The sequence below is a fragment of the Lepus europaeus genome, chromosome 5 (assembly GCF_033115175.1).
Source record: "Lepus europaeus isolate LE1 chromosome 5, mLepTim1.pri, whole genome shotgun sequence".
NCBI classification, from domain to species: Eukaryota; Metazoa; Chordata; class Mammalia; order Lagomorpha; family Leporidae; genus Lepus; species Lepus europaeus.
In genome coordinates, this window is record NC_084831.1 from 92691672 (window position 1) to 92713456 (window position 21785).

The following is a 21785-nucleotide window of genomic DNA, read 5'->3' on the forward strand; positions in this document are numbered from 1 at the left end:
GTCTTCCTGTTCTAACAACTGTAACAGTACCATGCTGTTTTGATTACAACTGCCCTGTAGTATGTCCTGAAATCTGGTATTGTGATGCCTCCAGCTTTGTTTTTGTTATACAAGATTGCTTTAGCTATTCGAGGTCTCCTGTGTCCCCATATGAATTTCAGCATCATTTTTTCCAGATCTGAGAAGAATGACTTTGGTATCTTGATTGGTATTACATTGAATGTATAAATTGCTTTTGGGAGAATGGACATTTTGATGATATTGATTCTTCCAATCCATGAGCATGGAAGATTTTTCCATTTTTTGGTATCCTTTTCTATTTCTTTCTTTAAGGTTTTCTAATTTTCATCATAGATATCTTTAACATCCTTGGTTAAGTTTATTCCAAGGTATTTGATTGTTTTTGTAGCTATTGTGAATGGGATTGATCTTAGAAGTTCTTCCTCAGCCATGGCATTGCCTGTGTATACAAAGGCTGTTGATTTTTATGCATTGATTTTATATCCTGCTACTTTGCCAAACTCTTCGATGAGTTCCAATAGTCTTTTTGTAGAGTTTTTTGGGTTCCCTAAATAAAGAATCATATCATCTGCAAAAAGGGATAGTTTGAGTTCTTCCTTCCCAATTTGTATCCCTTTAATTTCTTTTTCTTGCCTAATAGCTCTGGCTAAAACTTCGAGAACTATTTTGAATAGCATTGGTGAGAGTGGGCATCCCTGTCTGGTACCCGATCTCAGTGGAAATGCTTCCAACTTTTCCCCATTCAATAGGATGTTGGCCGTGGGCTTTTCATATATTGCTTTGATTATATTGAGGAATGTTCCTTCCATACCCAGTTTGCTTAAGTTTTCATCATGAAAGGGTGTTGAATTTTATCAAATGCTTTCTCTGCGTCTATTGAGAGAATCATATGGTTTTTCTTCTGCAGCTATTAATGTAGTGTATCACGTTGATTGTTTTGCGAACATTGAACCATCCTTGCATACCAGGGATAAATCCCACTTGGTCTGGGTGGATGATCTTTCTGATGTGTTGTTGCATTCTATTGGCCAGAATTTTATTGAGTATTTTTGCATCTATGTTCATCAGGGATATTGGTCTGTAATTCTCTTTCAATGCTGCATCTTTTTCTGGCTTAGGAATTAAGGTGATGCTGGCTTCATAGAAAGAATTTGGGAGGATTCCCTCTTTTTCAATTGTTCTGAATAGTTTGAGAAGAATTGGATTTAGTTCTTCTTTAAATGTCTGGTAGAATTCAGCAGTGAATCCCTCTGGTCCTGGGCTTTTCTTTGTTGGGAGGGCCTTTATTACTAATTCAATTTCTGTGTCAGTTATGGGTCTGTTTAGCTTTTCTGTGTCTTCCTGGCTCAATTTAGGTAGGTTGTATGTGTCCAGGAATCTATCCATTTCTGATAGATTTCCCTGTTTGCTGGCATACAAGTCCTTGTAGAAATTTCTGATGATTCTTTTTATTTCTGTGGTGTCTGTTGTTATGTTTCCTTTTTCATCTCTGATCCTATTGATTTGGGTCTTTTCTCTTCTTTTTTTAGTTAGTTGGGCCAATGGGGTGTCAATTTTGTTTATTTTTTCAAAAAACCAGCTCCTCGTTTGGCTGATTTTTTGTAATTTTTTTTGGATTCAATCCTGTTGATTTCTTCTCTGATTTTAATTATTTCTCTTCTCCTACTAGATTTGGGTCTGGTTTGTTGCAGATTTTCTAGATCCTTGAGATGAATTGAAAGCTCATCTATTTGGTGCCTTTCCAATTTCTTGATGTAGGCACCTATTGATATAAACTTTCCTCTTAACACTGCTTTTGTTGTATCCCATAGGTTTTGGTATGATGTGCTGTTATCCTCATTTACTTTCAGAAAATTTTTGATTTCTCTCTTAATTTCTTCTATGACAGGTTGTTCATTCAGGAGCATGTTGTTCAATCTCCATGTGTTTGCATATGCTCTAGGGATTCCTGAGTTGCTAATTTCCACCTTCATTCCCCTATGGTCTGAGAAGCTGCATGGTATGATTCTAATTCTTTTGAATTTGCTGACACTTGCTTTATGGCCTAGTATGTGGTCAATCCTAGAGAAGGTTCCATGTACTGCTGAGAAGAATGTAAATGCTTTATGTGTAGGATGAAAAGTTCTTTAGATATCTGTTAGATCCATTTGGGCTATAGTTTCGTTTAAATCTACTGTCTCCTTGTTGATCTTCTGTCCTGTTGATCTGTCTATCTCTGAGAGTGGAGTATTGAAGTCCCCCAGTACTATTGTATTGGGGTCTAAGTCTCCCTTTAGGTCCCTTAACAAATCTTTTAAATAAACTGGTCCCTGTAATTAGGTGCATATACATTGATAATCGTTATATCTTCCTGCTGAATGGATCCCTTAATCATTATATAGTGCCCCTCTTTGTCTCTCTTAACAGTTTTTGTGGTAAAGTTTATGTTGTCCGATATTAAGATGGCTACGCCCACTCTTTTTTCATTTCTGTTGGCATGGTATACCTTTTTCCAGCCTATCACTTTCAGTCTGTATGCATCTTTGTTGGAAAGATGTGTTTCTTGTAAGCAGCAAAAGGATGGGTTTTGTTCCTTAACCCAGTCAGCCAATCAGTGTCTTTTAACTGGACAGTTCAGGCCATTAACGTTCAATGTGACTATTGATAAGGAGTAACTTTGCCCTGCCATTTGCCAAAGATTTTTTCTAATATATGCTTTAAGTTTCCTGTGATCTTTTGCTGTGAGGTTTCCTTCCTTTACCTTCTTTAATGTTGATGACCGTGTTTCTGTGTTTCTGTGTGAAACATATCTTTAAGCATCTTGTGCAGGGCTGGACGAGTGGCAACAAATTCTTTCAGTTTCTGTTTGCTATGAAAGGTTTTTATTTCACCTTCATTCACAAATGAGAGCTTTGCAGGATATAATATTCTGGGCTGGCAGTTTTTCTCTCTTAGTACCTGGGCTATATCTCGCCATTCCCTCCTAGCTTGTAGAGTTTCTGATGAGAAGTTAGCTGTGAGTCTAATTGGAGATCCTCTGAGAGTAATCTGATGTTTCTCTCTTGCACATTTTAGGATCTTTTCTTTATGTTTCACTGTGGTGAGTTTAATTACAACGTGTGGTGGTGAGGATCTCTTTTGGTCATGTTTATTAGGGGTTCTCTGAGCTTCCTGTACTAGGATGTCTCTGTCCTTCTCCAAACCTGGGAAATTTTCTGCTAGTATCTCACTAAAAAGGCCTTCTAATCCTTTCTCCCTCTCCATGCCTTCAGGAACTCCTAGAACCCGAATGTTGGGTTTTTTAACAGTATCCTGTAGATTCCTGACAATATTTTTTAGATTTCTAATTTCCTCTTCTTTTCTTTGGTTTGACTATATATTTTCCTGTTCTCTGTCTTCTAAGTCCAATATTCTCTCTTCTGCTTCACCCGTTCTATTTTTAATGCTCTCTAATGTGTTTGTCATTTGATCTATTGAATTCTTCATTTTTTTTCATTATGATTTCTTATCACTATCACAGTTTCATGTTCTACTAGTTGTTTCATTTCATTTTGATTCCTCCTTAATATTTCATTTTCCTGAGAGGAAAACTATATTCTCACTTTAAAACTTTCTTTTCCTTTGTTCTGAAAGGGAGGTCTTTCCTGTTTACTGTTTACAGTTTTCCTCATGGGCGTTGTCTACCTTAGGAAAACTACTACAGAACAGGCCTGTGACTATAGACTTCTAGTTTAGGCCACAGAAGTTTAGAGATGGGACTTGAGCACCCCCTTGACTTGCATCCTCTGGTCTGCTTTAACAAAAACTAGGAGGAAAAGAAGCTAGGCATCAGAAGCAATGGGTGGCAGGCCTATTAATGGCTGTTCTGTACAGTGATCTGCCCTCAAGGAGACCCAACAGGCCAGTCCACTGCAGTGGCTTTCAATGTGGCAAGTGTGGGCTTCAGCAGAAGTCAGCTTGTGAAGAGCCCTGGCAGCTCTGCCAAGAGTTGGATCAATGGAAATGGACCTGCCCTGGAGTCAAAGGATGCCCAGGTCAGAGCCACAGATCTTATTGGCTCTAAGCTGAAAAGCCCTTCACTCAGCCCAGCTTCCAAAGTGACCACTGCAACAGAGGAAATGGCCAAATAGGGTCAGCAACATTGCAGGCAGAACTGTATATTTCCTGTTGGAGATGCCACCTGCCTTTACCTGGCCAGCTCTCCTCCCAGGCCAGCTAGGTAATGGAAATCAACAGGGTGCCTTCCCCAAGGAGGTTCACACTTCCCTTAGGATGTAGGCTATATAGATAGATGAATGAGTCTGGGCCTCATAATTTACAAGGCTTTAAAGCCCACCTGATTATTATCGAGCCCCTCTGTCAGGTTCTATTTGCCTCTCAATCAGAAAACTTAGTTGTAGCTAAGACAGCATCTTTCCTAGGTTCTCTAATAACAACTCTGTCCTCTGTATCTAGCCCACTTGGACCTCATTCCTTTGTAATCATAGCCTCTACTCTACCACCAGTGGCTCTACTCCCAACTTGTGTGTACTGATGGTCCTCTCCCCCACTTAATGTTGTATGATTGTTCAGAATTTCTCTACAGACAACCCCTCTACCCACAAAAGATGAGTGGCTTTTCTCCCAGTCTTGGCTGGAACCAGCTTAAAGCACATCCATCAGACTGTCCCCATAAGGGTCCAGAGACCGCCCCCCCCCCATTTCCTCTATGAAATCCTCTCATTACCTGGTTAATGTTACTCTTACGATCATTGGTTACTAGTCTCACCCTGTCTTTTATACTACAGTGTCTGTTTAAGTGTTTACAGCGAACAGAGATGGAGTCGTCACTCGCACCCACTGTTGCCCGGACACAGTGTCCGTAGAGGCTAAAGGCCTAAGTAGGAGAAGTAGCAGTGGTGGCTAGAGTCCAGTGCTGCGACCTTTACGAGAGTCAGGCGAGTATATGACAGTAGACCACCGCTCGAATAGCAGTCGCCGTGAGGAATTCTCATTCCGTGTCTTACCTCAGAATTTGGAAGGCCGATGTGTGGATGGAGATCGCAGAGCGTTCGTGGTGTGGAAGGAGTTCCGGAGGTGTGCTTTGCGACCGGCAGAAATCCAGGACCCCAGAGCACTTGGGGACGCAGGATTACCAATATAAGTTTATCCGAGTCACAGCACCAATGTTATATATTAATGTTAGCCGTCGCAAAACACACCGGACGCCGGAGTAAGGGAAAGGGTTTATTGGGGAACACCCTACAGACTGGAGTGAAGGGGTGGCGAAGGAAAAAGAAAGAAAGAGAATATAAGAGAGAAACAGAGAGGAGAGGAGCTAGCAAGGAGAGAAGAGAGATGAGAGGAGCCGCGAGAGAGAGCCAAGAGCCCAGAGAAGGCTAGAAAGAGGAACCGAGAGAGCACAGGAGAGAAGGACCAAGAGCTATTTAATTCTTTTAACCATCTTAAAAATTTTCTTTTTCATGAAGAACTTGCTTTCTTCGTTTTAGTTACATTCGATTTAGCAATGTATTTAGTACCATTCTATGAAAAGTACTTGTGTAGGATTTTGATGTTTTTTCTACATTGTGATTGCTTCTGAACAGAAATACTTCAAGTGTTTTTTCTTTCACTGTTTGAAAAGGCTTTTATTCCTTTTATATGAAAACTTTGCATTTACCTCCTTAGTTCAAGTTAATATTTCCAGGTATTTGGGGTTTAGTACTAATATCTGTAACTTGATGTTTTTCTTCCAGTATTATCCTGGGCAAGCAGTACTTTGTTTTTGTTTGTTTGTTTGTTTGTTTGTTTTTTGACAGGCAGAGTGGACAGTGAGAGAGAGAGACAGAGAGAAAGGTCTTCCTTTGTCGTTGGTTCACCCTCTAATGGCCGCTGCGGCCGGCGTACCACGCTGATCCGAAGCCAGGAGCCAGGTGCTTCTCCTGGGCTCCCATGGGGTGCAGGGCCCAAGCACTTGGGCCATCCTCCACTGCACTCCCGGGCCACAGCAGAGAGCTGGCCTGGAAGAGGGGCAACCGGGACAGAATCCGGTGCCCCGACTGGGACTAGAACCCGGTGTGCTGGTGCCGCAAGGTGGAGGATTAGCCTATTGAGCCACGGCGCTGGCCGGCAAGCAGTACTTTACACAGCCAAATTGGCACCTTTAAGTCTCTGGTGTTTTCGGGTGACAATAAAGGAAGGAACGAGCTTATATTCACATATAGCCCTTTTCCTTTCAGTACTGGAGGCATGTCTGGTCTCTGTTGTCCTGAGCCCTTGATTTCTAGGTTTTTTTTTTTTTTTTTTTTTTTTTTTTTAACTTTTCTTGGTAAGGAAAGCTGTGTGAGCCTTGATGCCTAAGATCGATCTCTGTCTCTGTCTCTCTCGTTAGGCATATGTAGGTTTCCTTTGACAGAGTCATTAAATATCACAAGGACGTTTCAGGCTTCTACTTTAACTTGACTTTATTGGAGCCTCCTATGATAAACTCTAATTGCTTCTGAAAGGCTTCTAACATTTCACTGCACAAGAGTTGGCTTCTCTCCATCAGTTTTCTTGGCTACATCCCATGGTTTTATTCATTATTGATCGCTCTCTTCTGTGGTTTTCGAAAAGAACTGGTTTATACATTGTCTTTCCTTATTTATTATATTAATTATTTCTTCTATATGATGTCAAGATCAAAGTTATGCAATTTCAATCTTGTTAAACCTATGGAAAGCTATCATAGCGATCAGGAAGAATAATTGTATAGATAGTCATTTGATCTAATTATTTTTTGACTTCTAGGATATAAGCAATGGTTTTTACATTTAGTTCTTGTGTTTTGTATTAGCTTTGTTTTCTTCAATCTGAGCTCAAATATGAAAAGTAATGCCTTGCTAAGAATAATTAAATCTGTGATTTTCATTAGTTGTTTTCTGAAGCAACCTCTTACTCAAAAAATACATATATGCATATGAACCTGAGTGCTCCAAATTTATGGAAATAAACCTTCAGTAAATGGGACAAAATTCTAGGATTAGTTATTTGGATTAGGGAAAGAAAGAGATTTCTTGATATTAGGGGCCCCAAAATTTTGAAGTAAATATAAAATAATTTGTGATAATTAGTTGACTTTCTGTTGAGTTCTCTGAAACTAGGAGTAATGTAATCTCTTTTGAATGTTTTAAGAATGATTTTACCAGATGCAAAACTAGCGTGGGTAGTTTTCAGGATCCTTTTCATGTTTTTTTTTTTTTTAAAGACTTATTTATTTATTTGAAAGGCAGAGTTACACACAGAGAGAAGGAGAGGCACAGAGAGAGAAAGAGAGAGAGAGAGGTCTTTTCATCCGATGGTTCACTCTCCAATTGGCCATAATGGCCAGAGTTGAGCCGATATGAAGCCAGGAGCCAAGGGCTTCTTCCAGGTCTCCCACATGGGTGCAGAGGCCTAAGGACTTGGGCCATCTTCTACTTCTTTCCCAGGCCACAGCAGAGAGCTCGATCAGAAGTGGAGCTGCCGAGATTTGAATAGGCGCCCATGTGGGATGCAGGCACTGCTGGCCCGCAGTATGCCACAGTGCCGGGCCCTGTTTTTTTTTAAATATATTTTTTCATATTACCAATGGTACTTCAATTTCATTATGATCAATGAGGATTTTTTTAGATTTATTTATTTATTTTCAAAGTCAGAGTTCTAGAGAAAGAAGATCACACACACACACCCACACACACACACACATCTTCCCTCTGCTGTTTCACTCCGCAGATGGCTGAAACAGCCAGCACTGTAGCCCTGGGCCAGGCCGAAGCCAGAAGCTTGGAGCCTCTTCTGGGCTTCCCACGTGGATGACAGGGGCCTGAGCACCTGGGCCGTCTTCTGCTGCTTTTCTGGGGCACATTAGCAGAAATCTTGACACAAGTGGTGCAGCTGGGACATGAACCAGCACCCATATGGGATGTCAGTGCTATAGGCTTTACCCACTCTGCCACAAAGCTGGCCAAGGATCCTTTTTATGTTAATACGTTCTCACTCAAATGCTATGGAATCATCCCACGTGGCCTGCCCGTAGCTGATGGTGGTCAGTGCATCCCTCGTTCTCTGAAGCGTCCAGGAGACGACCTCTCTAAGGCCCTTCTCTTCTATGTCTTGCTCTTCCTCTCTCACAGATTCTGTTGTTTGTTTACCCAGAGTCAGTTTCATTTTTTTCTTTTGCATTCATTGGAATTTCCTTATTTAATTAATATTGTGAAAACCGGTAAGAGAAGAGCACAAAGAAAATGGGCCCTTTTGTCTGTGAAACCTAACTTGTTGGTCTCAAGAAATGAGAGTCACCCACGGAAATATGTGGTAAAAGATTGGGGAAAACTTAAAGATGTAGATGGATTCTTCCTTCGGATTGTTTCTCGAGAGTGTTTTCAGTTTAAGAACACTGAAATACGAAACTGATTTTTGAAAAAGCAAACGGAGTTCCTGTCAGTCAACGAAGGGGCTAGGGTGTCTCATCAGAAGTGTGGCTCCCTGATGAGTAATTACACAGATTTTGCTGAGGGAAAACGCTCCATTGTGAGTGCACACTTGTTTGCTGATGCCCAACTGTAATTGCCTGTTGCGTTATGTGCCTCTTTGGCGTCAGAGGAGAGGCTCCCACTTATTGTAGGTATGTCCAGGTGAGTGGCCTCTGTAGCCTTCCCCTGTAGCTCATGCACACTGTTTCCTGGATTTCAGTGTTCTCTCTGACTTTTGTGTTGAAGTGCTTTGCTCTGTTTGAAGAAGACTCCATCAAATGTTGTACAAATATATTGCTTAAACTAAAAATTGTACATTGGGAAAACTCATAAAAGATTTATGAAAAAACTTCTCTTAAATATGTGCTCTTAATTTAGCTTTTAGAAATTAAAAACAGAACTATTGAAATGTTTTATATTTCTAAATGACTGGTTGGGAGCAGAAACTATTGATACATGGGATTGTATATTTCTATTAGATGAAAGATTCCTAAAACTAAGTGGCTTATTTTATTCTTTTGTTTTAATATGAAGGGTGTTATGAAAAGAAGAGACCAAATACAAGCAGAACTGGACTCCAAAGTTGAGGCTTTGGCCTATAAAAAGGCAGATACTGATCTGGTAAGTGATTAAGCTTCTTAATATAATCATATAGAATTCATTCAAGAACTTTAACAATGTAGAGCTTCATTAAATGATCGTTTCTAAGAAAATGATTGTTTCTAAGCAATCAGTAAGTGATAATAAAATTTCTTCCAAAAATCTTAAACCAGAACAATAGGTGTCTACAGACTTGGCAATGATGTGTTTGTGCCTTCCTGACATATATTGTCTCATGTTGGAAGGCAAGTATGAGCTTACTAATAAGGACACCATGTGCTACAAGAAGATATGAAAAATACCCAGCATTGTTCTGGGTTAGTAAGTACGCAATAAATAGAGATACTTTTTGCTAATTTTATATAAAATGTAGAATTTTTATACAAAACAAGTTAATTGTCCTATACACTTTTTTCTGGTTATTGTAAAAATCTTCACAGAAGAATTATCCTTGTTTCCAACTTTAATCTCTTCCTTAAAATAGTTTGTTATGGAAATTTTTAAAAAAAATTATTTATTTACTTGAAAGAGTTATACAGAGACAGAAGGAAAAGCAGAGAGAGAGAGAGGGAGAGAGAGAGAGGTCTTCCATCTGCTGGTTCACTCCCCAATTGGCTGCAACAGCTGAAGTGGCACCGATCCAAAGCCAAGAGCCAGGAGCTTTTTCCAGGTCTCTCACACGGGTGCAGGGGCCCAAGGATTTGGGCCACCTTCCACTGCTTTCCCAGGCCACAGCAGAGAGCCGGATCAGAAGTGGAGAAGCCAGGAGTTGAACCTGCACTGCAGGTGGTGGCTTTACCCCACTATACCACAGCGCTGGCCCCTGGAAATTTTCAAACATTAAAACAAGTATTATTATCTATTGAACTGTTAGATGCCCATCAATGGGCTTTAATTCTCAACATCATGTGTAACTTGTTTCATCTATCTCTTTTCCTATTTTTTTTGTTTTGCTGAAGTATTCTAAAGCAAATTCCAGACATATTATTTTACCACCATATTTTGGTGTTTCTCTTTCATTGTCCTTGCATATTTTCAAACTAATATTATTGGATCAGGATTATGATTCTCATTTTGAAATTAAGGAAGAGACTTGAGTGTGGAATAATTTGCCCAGGTCTGTACAGTTGTTGAAACACAGAAGTGGAATTGGAGATCTCTTGCCTACCTAAGACCATGCTGCCTCTCAGAGAGCAAGAGCAGGAGGGGGAAAACGGGCTTTTCTTTAGTTGCTTTCTGTTGAGAGCTCTGTGAAAGATACGTTCTCTTTCTTATGTTTTTTAATTTATTTTAAGTTATGCAGGTTTCACGTATTTTTATATACAGATTTAGGAGCATAGTGACAGTTCCCTGCTGGCCTGCCTCCTGCCTGTGCTCCGACCCTTCCTCCTCCTCCCTCTCACATTCCCACTCTTAATTTTAGCAAAGATCTGTTTTCAGTTTACCTAATGATCATATAGTCAGCCTACACTAAGTAAAATAGTTCAACAAATAGTATGGAGAGGAAAAAAAAATTATTCCTTTGTGGAAGAGACAAGGGCTATAAACAATCATCGAATCTCAAAATGTCCATTTCACTCCAATACATTACATTTCAGGTACTCTATTAGTTACCTTCGATCAGGGAAAACAGATGATATGTGTCTTTTTGGGACTGACTTCTTTCAGTAAGTATAATGGTTTCCAGTTGCATCCATCTTATTGCAAAAGACAGGATTTCTTTTTCTTTTTTCCTTCTCTCTCTCTCTCTCTCTTTCTCTCTTTTTTTTTTTTTTTTTTTTTACAGCTGAGTAATACTCCTCGGTGTGTATCTACCATAATTTTTTTTATCCAGTCAATGGTTGAAGGGTTGATTCCATATATTAGCTATTGTGAATTGTGCTGCAATGAACATTCTTAATTTCTCTTATAAGGATTTAGATGAGTACTGAGTGTAGTATTGGGTACATTTATAGCAGGTGAGTAGGGAGACCTTTAGACCCTGCTGTAACTCTGTTTTATAGCTATTCCTACCTTCACTTAGCCAGGGAGTCCACATCCCAATTCCCTGCTTTAATTTTCTCCGTTGCTTTCATCACTTTATTACAGTACCGGTGATTTCCTAATTAATGTTCTTTGTACTTTTCTTCTCCACAATCTAAATACCTTAAAGGTTGGGCTTTTTCATTTGTTCACTGTAAACTTCCCAGCACCCTGAACGCTACTGGCACATAGTGGTCACTCAATAAATATTTAGCGAAAGAAATGAAGGCTGGGAAGGAAGGGGAGGGGTCAGGAGGAAAAATGTGGTGACTGTTTTGATTCGTGGAAGCTATAAAAGGCTTTGAAGCAAGAACTCTCTTCAAAATCATATGTTGTGCAAAAAAGTGAGATGTCACTGAAAAGTGACTATGACTTACTCTCACGTTTCTTGATTACATATGTTTTTCACACTGAAATGCTGGAGTCATAGTGGAATAGAAGTGGGAGCAGGTGGGCAGCTGTGGACATGGTAGGAGAAAGGCATTTGTGAGAATGAGTAACACAAAGAGTGTAACTATTAAAACTGCTGCACCAGGGGAAATAATTGCTACTTACATTTCAAGATGAAGAGAAAAGAAGGACTCCAAGGTTAATGTTTTCCATTTGTCTACCAGGAAGCACACACACACATTCATTTTTTAAAGAGTCTACTCAAAGAAACATAACAGGTTGGGCACATGTACAGAAATTGCATGTTTTGATGTTTAGAATTTGTTTTATATTTGTTAAATAATTTTAAAGACATTAAAATTAGTGGTTAGACAAAATTTGCTCAGTGAAATATTAGAAAAAGTAGAGCATTTTAATGTTTCATGAGAATAATAACAGATACTTAGAAAGCAAGGAACTTCATAATGGCCTATGTTCATATTTTAACATGAAAGGAAGATTAGTTGAGATATTTCAACCAGAAAAGCACAAGGAAAAATATAGGTTGGGTCCAAATATGGTGAAAATTTTCCAACTCAACTGAAAACAAAATAAAATTTAAAAAAGTCATTTTTCATTTGGCTTAGAAATATTTTGACTTTTGGCCTTAAGAGTTTCCTTGCTGTTTCATTATAACTCAACAATCAATCCATATGATCTAATATTGTACATGTGTCATTTCCATGACATTTAATACGCTTATAGCTGTTACTTTGTAAGATTGGGAAAATTTGAAGTTTTATTTGCATCGTATTCTTTAAGATACTTTTAATTAAGATTTGAAACAGATATATTTGACAGAGGTGTTATACTTAATTTTCGTTACCTATCAAAACAGATCTTCCCTGAAATTTATAGAAACTGGTTTAATGACTTGAGAATGTTACCATTTAAAATTTCAAATGGTTCATTTGTTTATATACCTTCTCTTCTGTTTTGATGGTTATCTTTGGAAAAAACCTTCCAGAGTTACTCTGAAAATGAACCTGCTGTGATTGGTCACAGAACAACTGAAGGGAAGTTGCTTAGAAATTTGCAGGATGGGGTCACCATGGAAACGCGCCCTTGTGGGGTCCTTCTAAGGAGCAGTCCTTTGCAGTCACCATGGTGACACTGGCAGAGAACTGAATATAGCAATTTGCCTGGTTGTTTACCCTGGCAACTCAGACAGGGCCACTTTGGAGATAGCCTTGGAGGCCTATGGGGGCTTCCTTCAGAGGCATCATCAAAGTCACTTTTGGGTGGGATGCTGTGTGCAAACCCAGCAAAGCAGCTCATAATGAAAAGGTCAGTAAAATGAAGTTGTGCTAAGGGCAAGGAGGGGGCGGGGCATTATTATAATTGAGTAGAAAGGTAGCTGTGATGTAACATCCCAGAAATCATGATCAGTATATCAGGTTAACTTTATGTAGACTCTGGCATGAAAATACAAAGTTAAAGTCTTTTTACCTTGCCTACAATTCTGTAAATGAGCAACGATGATATTATGATTACTTTTTCTTATCACACAAATATGCCCACAAAAGCTATGTGTTTTTCTACAAACTAAAATAAAATTTGATAGTGAGTACCTTGATTTATTGCCTGGGTAGCTGTAAAGTGGCTGCTTCTTAGCGTTTGTGGTTTGTAGTTTGTATTTCTCATATGACCACAATAAAATTAATGGTTTCAAAAATGACCTAAACTTACCAAAGACATTTAGTATACTCATTGCAAGGTCAATTCAGCTGTTCACATAGAGTCATTTGGGCTTTTTTTTTCTCTTCTCTTCTTTTTCTTTTTTTCTTTTTTTTTTTTTTTTAAGATTTATAAGCAAGATTTGTAAGAGTCATAGACCTCCAGTCCAACCAGCATGGAGGGGGAATCCAAGAGAGGAAAAAATCCCCGGGAGAGCTGTGGTACTGGGATTTTTAAGCTCAATTTTGTGGAATAAAAAAACTTATCAGCTTGACATTCAGTTACAAGGCAGGGACAAAACCCACCAAAAGAACCTATTTGCAATCCTTTATCCTGTCTAGCTTGCTCAAGATAAAACAAAAAGAGCCATCAGAAGGGTGTGATACCTGATTTACTTTTTTTTTTCATTTATTAAACTTTTATTTAATGAATATAAATTTCCAAAGTACAGCTTATGGGTTACAATGGCTTCCCCCCTCCCATAACTTCCCTCCCACCCGCAACCCTCCCCTTTCCCACTCCCTCTCTGTGGTGCAACCCGTTAGTGCATTTGACTGATTTACTTTTTAATAAACTGGGAGCTCAGAAGGAATCACCCCTCCCTTGCTATTCTCTTGATAAGACTGGAAGCTTTCAAGGCTTGGGCAGGCAGGTACTTTGGACTCTGCACTCCAGATTTCCAGTGGGACCATCCTGAGTGCCTATTAACCCATCTGATTCCTCACATTCCCCCCCCTACACACATAGAAGAATGGATCCTAACTTCTGTTAGGGGAACTAGGCAATGACCACTCTGGCTGCTTCATGCTGAAAAGGGGCATTGTTGGGAATGTCAAGTCCGGGTTCCAGCAGGTGGCTTCTCAAGGGTGAGTCAGTGCCAGCTTGCAGAAACTGCTTCCATCTGAGGTTTCATGTGCGTGGCCATCTAGAATTTCACTGTTTCAACTCCGGAGAAAACAAATATAACAAGCAGATTAAACTCACAGGGCCTAAAACAAAGGACAGTTATTATTAGAGGACCTAAGAAAGGTCCTGTGTAAACCACAAATGAGCTTTCCCATTGAGAGGCAACTTGGTAATAATCAGGTGGGCTTTAACACCTGGCCAGGTATGAGGCCCAGATCTATCTATCTTTTCACATGGGGTACCAGAAGAGACGTCATAAGGGAGTGTGAACCTCCTTAGGGAAGACACCTTGTTGACTTCCATTACCTAGCTGGCCTGAGAGGAGAGCTGGCCTGGTGAAGGCAGTGGGCATTTCTAAAAGGAAATTAGAGTTCTGCCTGTGTTCTGGCTTTGTTCTTACAGAGTCCTAGGATCAAATCCTAGCTCATCTCCTTATTAATTCTGTGATTAGGACGTGTGTCCCCACTCTTTTTAGCCTCATTTTATCACGTATAATTTGAGAAAATTATTAGTGCCTTTGTGATAGCCTTGTTTACGGATTAAATGATGCAATGCAAGTAAATTGCTTGGATCCTAGTAGGCACTCGGTGGTTGTTAGCTGCTATGATTTTGATGACGGTGGAAGTAATGTTTGAAATAGGGCCTGTGAGTGAGAAATTGCTCTTTGAAGAGCACAGGGAATGTTATAGGTAGAATGAATGTTATAAAAATTGGTGGAAGCTGGAAAAGCCTGTTAAATTGAATCAATATTTTCATATGGAGAACAGGGTACAGAGAAGAGAGAATGTGGCTTAGAAGTGGGCTGCACAGTTGGGTGTGAAGGGGGCCTCATTTGTCCGATTAAGGGATATGAACTTTCTCCCATGTGCTGCGTGGGTCCCTGAGAGCTTGAACTGTGGAGGAGGCAGTAGATTGCAGACGGGAGCTAATTTTAGAGAGGCAGGGAGAAGATAGACTCAGGTTTCACTGAAAGAATGAGGGGCAGCCGATGTTGTAAGTTATTAGTGATGACCCTCACATTTCTAGTTTGTAAGGGAGGTAGATAAGGGCTTTCAAAACTGAGCAATGAATACAAAGGAAGAAATTGATGTGCAACTTTATATCAAGATAAGATGGCAACTCAGGTAGAGGTATTGAACAAAAACTTCTCAACACATTTTATTGAGTGCCTATTATGTGAGAATCAGTGTGACAAACACTGGGGAACAACGGTCAGCAAAGCAGATCCATATGAGGCTTACATTCCAGTGAGTAGGAGAAAATAATAATAAGCAAACAGAAATTATATTTTGTAGTATATATTGGTACATGTGGAGGAGAGGGAGTGTTAGGGATGGTGTAATTTAAAATTAGAAATCAGGGAAGTTCTCACCAAGAAGGTGATGCTTATATCCTATGATAATCAGGGAGAAGAGCCTTTCAGGCAAAGGAACAGCAAGTGCAAAGAGAAACTATGCCTACGCATTCCAGGGAAAGCAAGAAGGCCGCTGCCACTGGGATGGAGCAAATGCTAGAAGAATTGTGGGATATAAAATCAGAGAGATAAACAGGGGTTAGATCACACAGGATCTTATAAGGTAATGGTTTCAGTGAGATGGGAAAAAGTTGAGCAGAGGAGTAGCACAGTCAGATTTAAGTTGTAAAATGATTTCTAGGCTTGGGAAAAGCAAAACATGATATAAATGTGGTGTGTACATCAGGTGGAAAAAAGCCAGAGTTGAAGAGTGGTTCTTAAAATCTCAGGGAGACCTAATAGCTTTGGCCATGGTGGAAGTCACTCACAGGCCAGATGCTCAGTTAGTTTGTAGGAAGAGCTGTTGGCTGTTAGCTAGCATAGGATAAAAGCAGTCTTGGAGTATTCTGAAGTTGTTGTACTGAGCATCTAGAAGGTCATAACTGGCATTAATTAAGATTGGAAAGAACAAGATTAATATAGTAGATGAGGAAATCAGATTTAGACATGTACAGTTGATGTGCTATTAAATACCCAAGGGAGATGTTGAGTGTGGAATTGCACATACATCTACCTAAGTAGGGGGAGGGGTCAGCTGGCTATGTGTGTGTGTGCATGTGTGTATATTGGGGATTTGTTAGAAAATTGGTGGCATTTAAAGCCATGGGATTGGTTTAAATCATTAAAGGTTGAGAGAGAATAAAGAAAAGAGGTCTCAGAACTGAGCCTTGGTATATTCCGACATTAAGAGATAAACAGTAATGGAAGAATTGAATAAGTGGCTGATAAGCAGAAGGAAAGAAATTTATATAGCTTTGGCCCATCGTGCATAATGGACCAATACGATGAACTAAACAGACCTAATTAGGGTCATTCAACTTTTTAAATCATTGTTTCATTTATGGGGCACCTACAACAATTTGTCACAGAATAATTAACGTAAATGTGAAAAATAAAATACTCCACGGAATATGAACATTGTGTTCACCAATAAAGAAGCTGTTCACTGAAGTAGATATTGTTTTTGAAAGTGAGAATTGCTAACTACTGTGATGAAGGTAAATTGAATTTATGAGGAAAACTCAGATATTTGGAGGAACTTATAAGTTTTATAGTTTTGTTGTAAGATTTCAGAGTCGAGTTTTCCTTTGAAATGCTTATTCACTGTATTGCTTAACTGTAAAATGAGGTTCACAGGTGGTTCAAATAATACTACGTATTTATTTTATTTTTATTTTTATTTTTGAGTGGATGACTTATAGTTTTCCATTCAAAGCAACATTCAGATATAAATAAACATGAATACACTTAACATTTAGCAGTATGTGTGCAGAATCTGCAAATTGGATCTAGACATAATGACACAGTTATTTAACAGTATATTTATGTGAGCAAGAAACAAAATGCATTTTTGGTTAAGATCAGCACAGTCAAGATTTGCATACAGTCACATTCAGTCGATAGAAACAAATACTTTATTCGGCTTTATTAATTTTGAGATGATCTTGGTAGTGTACTGAGTGCTGCACAGAGTAAGGTTACCTTCTCTCTAATTCTAGAAATTTTTTACTTTTTAAAAATTACTTACCTATTTATTTGAAAGTCAGAATTAGAGAGAGGGACGAGAGAGAGAGAAAGAGGGAGAGAGATCTTTTCCATCTGCTGGTTCCGTAGATGACCATATTCCCCAGGGCTGAGCCAGTCAAAGCCAGGAGCCTGAAGCTTCATCTGGGATTCCCATGTGGGTGGCAGGGACCCAAACACTTGGGACATCTAATTCTAGAAATTGACAATATTGACATGGTGAGTGCTTTTCCAGGCAGGGAGTGGAGCTTGCATCCTCCTCTTCTGTGATATTTGCTAGTTCACCTTTCTCTTCTGTATTCTTTTGTGTGTGCCTCATTGCCTAATGTGATCTGTTTTCCTCTCTGCCTCTTTTTTATCTGTTTGCATATCTGTCACACACAGATGCACAGGCGCACACACACACACACACATGCTCAGACAGCACTGAAGAGCATGAGAGTATCCAGTGGAAGGAGGATTTTTCCTTGAATGTATTCTCTTATCAGTTTATCCTAGAAGATATCCAGCAGACTTTTACATCTCGTTGGCCAGAATTTTGAAAAGTCATGATCCAGAATGTGACCATCAAGATTGACTTAGATCAGCCACAAAGCAACCGAAGATGCAGATACCTGAACACACTGGGGCTCTTTCAGAAAGTGACCAGGGGAGTGGAGGATGGATTCTGAGTAAAACCCTGCTTGCCTGCCACCCACACACAGTGCAGCAGCATCGTGGAATCGTGTACAGACAGCTGAGAGGGAGTGTGGGAGGGTGACGGAGTGCCCAGGTACTCATGAGGGCCCACAGAAGCCTTCTCCCACAAGATGGTAGTAGGGAATGCCCAGGCTGTCTATGTTGCTCTCTTCTCTGGCAAGCCCCTCAATCTGGGCTTTGTTGGCTTTAGTGGTAGTGAGAACAAAATCCATATGCTCCTATTTAAATAACTTGTAAAGCATAATAGTGAGTACTTGATTAAACAGCAAAAGACTGTGTCTACCCTATGAACAAGAATTTATTGAGCCTTGGTCTCTACTAGAAAATTTACCATATTCCCTTTTTTTTATTTTGTTATTTATTTATTTTTTTATTAAACTTTTATTTAATGAATATAAATTTCCAAAGTACAGCTTATGTGTTACAGTGGCTTCCCCCCTCCCATAACATCCCTCCCACCCACAACCCTCCCCTTTCCTGCTCCCTCTCCCCTTCCAATCACATCATGATTCATTTTCAATTCTCTTTATATACAGAAGATCAGTTTAGTATATATTAGGTAACGATTTCAACAGTTTGCCCCCATATAGCAACACAAAGTGAAAAAAAAATACTGTTGGAGTACTAGTTATAGCATTAAATAAGCGTGTACAGCACATTAAAGACAGAGATCCTACATAATATTTTTTTAAAAAATTAATTAATTTTCTATGTCATTTCCAATTTAACACCAGGGTTTTTTTTCATTTCCAATTATCTTTATATACAGAAGATTGATTCAGTATATAATTAGTAAAGATCTCATCAGTTTGTACCCACGCAGAAACACAAAGTGTAAAAATACTGTTTCAGTACTAGTTATAGCATCACTGCACATTAGACAACACATTAAGGACAGATCTCACATGGGATGTAAGTACACAGTGACTTCTGTTGCCCAAATGATGGAGTTAGAAATGTGCCAGGGGATTCCAATACAATCCCATCAAGGTGGCATGTACCAATGCCATCTCACTAGTCCAAGTGATCAATTTCAGTTCACATTCGATGGCTCCGATAGGTCTAAGAATCAAAGGGATCACACAAACAAGACAAGTGTCTGCTAATACTAACTGATAGAATCAAAAAGGGAGAGAAAGATCCAACATGGGAAGTGGGATACACAGCAGACTCATAGAATGGCAGACGTCCTAAACAACACTCTGGCCTCAGAATCAGCCCTTAAGGCATTCGGATCTGGCTGAAGAGCCCATGAGAGTATTGTAGGCATGGAAAGCCAAGATACCATGGAAAAGAAAAAAAAAAAAAAAAGAATAAGACCTAAATGAAAGATCTCTGTGAGTGAGATCCCAGTGGAAAGAACGGGGCCATCAAAGAGAACTTCCACTTTGACTATGACCCTATTGGAATAAGATCAAAGTCAGCGAACTCTAAAGGCTTCCATAGCCCTGGCAACTCATGACTAGAGCCTAGGGAGATTACTGACGCCATGAACAGGAGTGTCAGATTGTTAAGCCATATTCCCTTTTAACCCTGTGTCATTTATTTGTGTCATTTATTTATTGCACTTCCAAGCAGGGCAGTATAAGAAGCATGTAAAGTGTGGACCTGGATCACAGAGCACCTAATTTACATCACAACGCTGTGTGGCAGAGAAGCTGCATACTGCCTTTGGCTTTTGGGGCAAGTTGCTTTAGTTTCCTCAACTATAAAAATATAAAAACTGTGTGTAATACCTTCCCTAGAGCATTGTTAAAAGAGCATATTAAAGCCATCAGTCTAGTGAGAACCAGGGTTAGGTTGTAAGTATTTTTATAAACAATATTAGAACTTTCTTCAAAGTATATATGGTTGAACATTACTAATCTGAAATCTGAACTACCCAAAATCTGAAACTTTTTAAGTGCTAATGTGATGCCACAAGTGCAAAATTCCATACCATGAAACTTTGTTTCATGCACAAAATTGTCTAAAATATTATGAAAAAATTATGTGCAGCCTGTGGACAGATGATGTACATGAAACATAAACGGATTTCCATGTATAGACTAGGGTCCCATCCCCAAGATATCTTACCTTGTTATATATGTGCAGTATTCCAAAATCTGAAAAATCTGAAACACTTCTCATCCTGAACATTTCAGATAAGAGATACTCAAGTTGTATCAGGTCTATCATTCTTCCAGGTCAAAATTTAGGACAAAGTGGTAGCTGCAGTCCTGCTTCTTAGACCCTCACATTCTTAAAAGGAAAAGAAAAGAAAGAACAGAAAAAGGAAGGAAGGAAAAAGTAATAATGAGGCAGTATTGAGCTTGAGCTAAAGAGTTGCTACCTGGGGCCAGTGCTGCAAAGTAGTGGGCAAAGCCGCTGCCTCTGGTGCCAGAATCCCTTGTGGGCCATGGTTCTCAGCTGCTCCACTACTGATCCAGTGCCCTGCCAATGTGCCTGGGAAAGCAGTAAATATGGCTTGAGTGCTAGGGCCCCTGCTTCCACGTGGGAGATCAGGAAGAGGCTGCTGGTTCCTGGCTTTGGCCTGGCCCATCCCTGGTATATGCAGCCAGTAGGAAAGTGAACCAAGGATGAAAGACCTCTCTCTGTGTCCCCCTCCCTCTCTCTCTCACTCACTCTTCCTTTCAAATAAATAAAATAAATCATTAAAATAAAAACAAGAGTTGCTACTGTCACTTGTCCCAAGTGGACAATTAAATAGATATTTTAAATGTATCTGAATTTATGCAACTATAAGAAAGTTGTGTTTTGGATTCCCATGGAGGTTTTTTTTTTAATTTTATTTATTTTCATTTTATTTGAAAGACAGGGAGAGAGACAAATGGACAGAGAGAAATCTTCCATCTGTTAGTTCACTCTCTAGGTGCCTATAACAGCCAGGTCTGGGCCAGGCCAAACCAGGAGTCTGAAACTCCATCCAAGTGAATGTTAGGGACTCAAGTGCTTGTGCCATCATTTGCTGCCTCCCAGGAGGTGCATTAGCACATAACAGGATCAGAAAGGGAGCCAAGACTCAAACCTGGCACTCCCATATGGGACACAGACATTCCAAGCAGCAGCTTACCTGCTGAGACAAATGACACATGACACATGCCTGCCCCTCCCATTGAATTACTGAACTAAGCTCTACCTGGTGTTGTATCATTGTTGTATGATGCAAGACACTTCCAGGAGAAGCACGGATCCGTGTATGATGCACATCAGTAGCACTGAGTACATGACATGTTTCCTCCGAGAGGACTCTGAGAAAGCTTTCATTTACTGCCCAGCGCCAGCAACGGCGTTTCAGTCCTTAGGGCAGCTGATGTTTTCAGCTCCTGCACGTCTTGGGGTTATGCCTGATCTTCCCCTTGTTTCTTCTAGTTACTAGACTATTGAGAGTCCCAATTCTGATCTGCTTCTACCTGGAAAGTGTGTCTGTTTTTGGGTCAACCTCAGCCCTGGTTTCACTTTATTTTTCCTCATTCCTTTTTTTCTCTTTGTACGAATGTCTTTATCATCTGCTATCTTTAAGCTAGTCATACAGTACACTTTTGAAGTCTTGTTGCATCTAATATGGAACAAGTGAAAAACACATTAATAAGAACTGGAAGTAAATTATTCCACATCACTGAAAGAGGAACACATTGTTTACAACATATTTGTAAACACAACAATTTACTTTACTTGCTTCTTTTGGAATCCACACACAATGCCATGCCTGTTGAAACACAAACCTGAGAACTGAAGGAGTCACGTGATGGTACTCAGAAAACAAGTCTGAAGATAAAAACTGTGCTACTTTTAAAGGGTTACCGATGAAACTAGCCGCATATTAAAGTTACTAATTTGAACAAAGAACGTGCAGATTTATGTCTTGGATGAATAAGGCCTGTGTGTAACTGGTGGGCGGGACTGAAAGCAGGGAGAATGCAGTGGGCACTGGAAATAGAGAA

The 21785-nt window shown here is 39.6% G+C and overlaps 1 protein-coding gene across 3 annotated transcripts in view; it reads left to right on the forward strand.

Annotated features, from left to right (window-relative positions):
* Positions 1-21785, forward strand: part of SNX7 (sorting nexin 7) — a 148977-nt gene that overhangs the window by 43196 nt on the left and 83996 nt on the right. For all 3 annotated transcript variants that reach the window (XM_062191805.1, XM_062191803.1, XM_062191804.1), the window contains exon 7: positions 9006-9092. In XM_062191805.1, coding sequence (XP_062047789.1) covers positions 9006-9092 — 87 coding nt within the window. The remainder of the gene's footprint in view (positions 1-9005; positions 9093-21785) is intronic.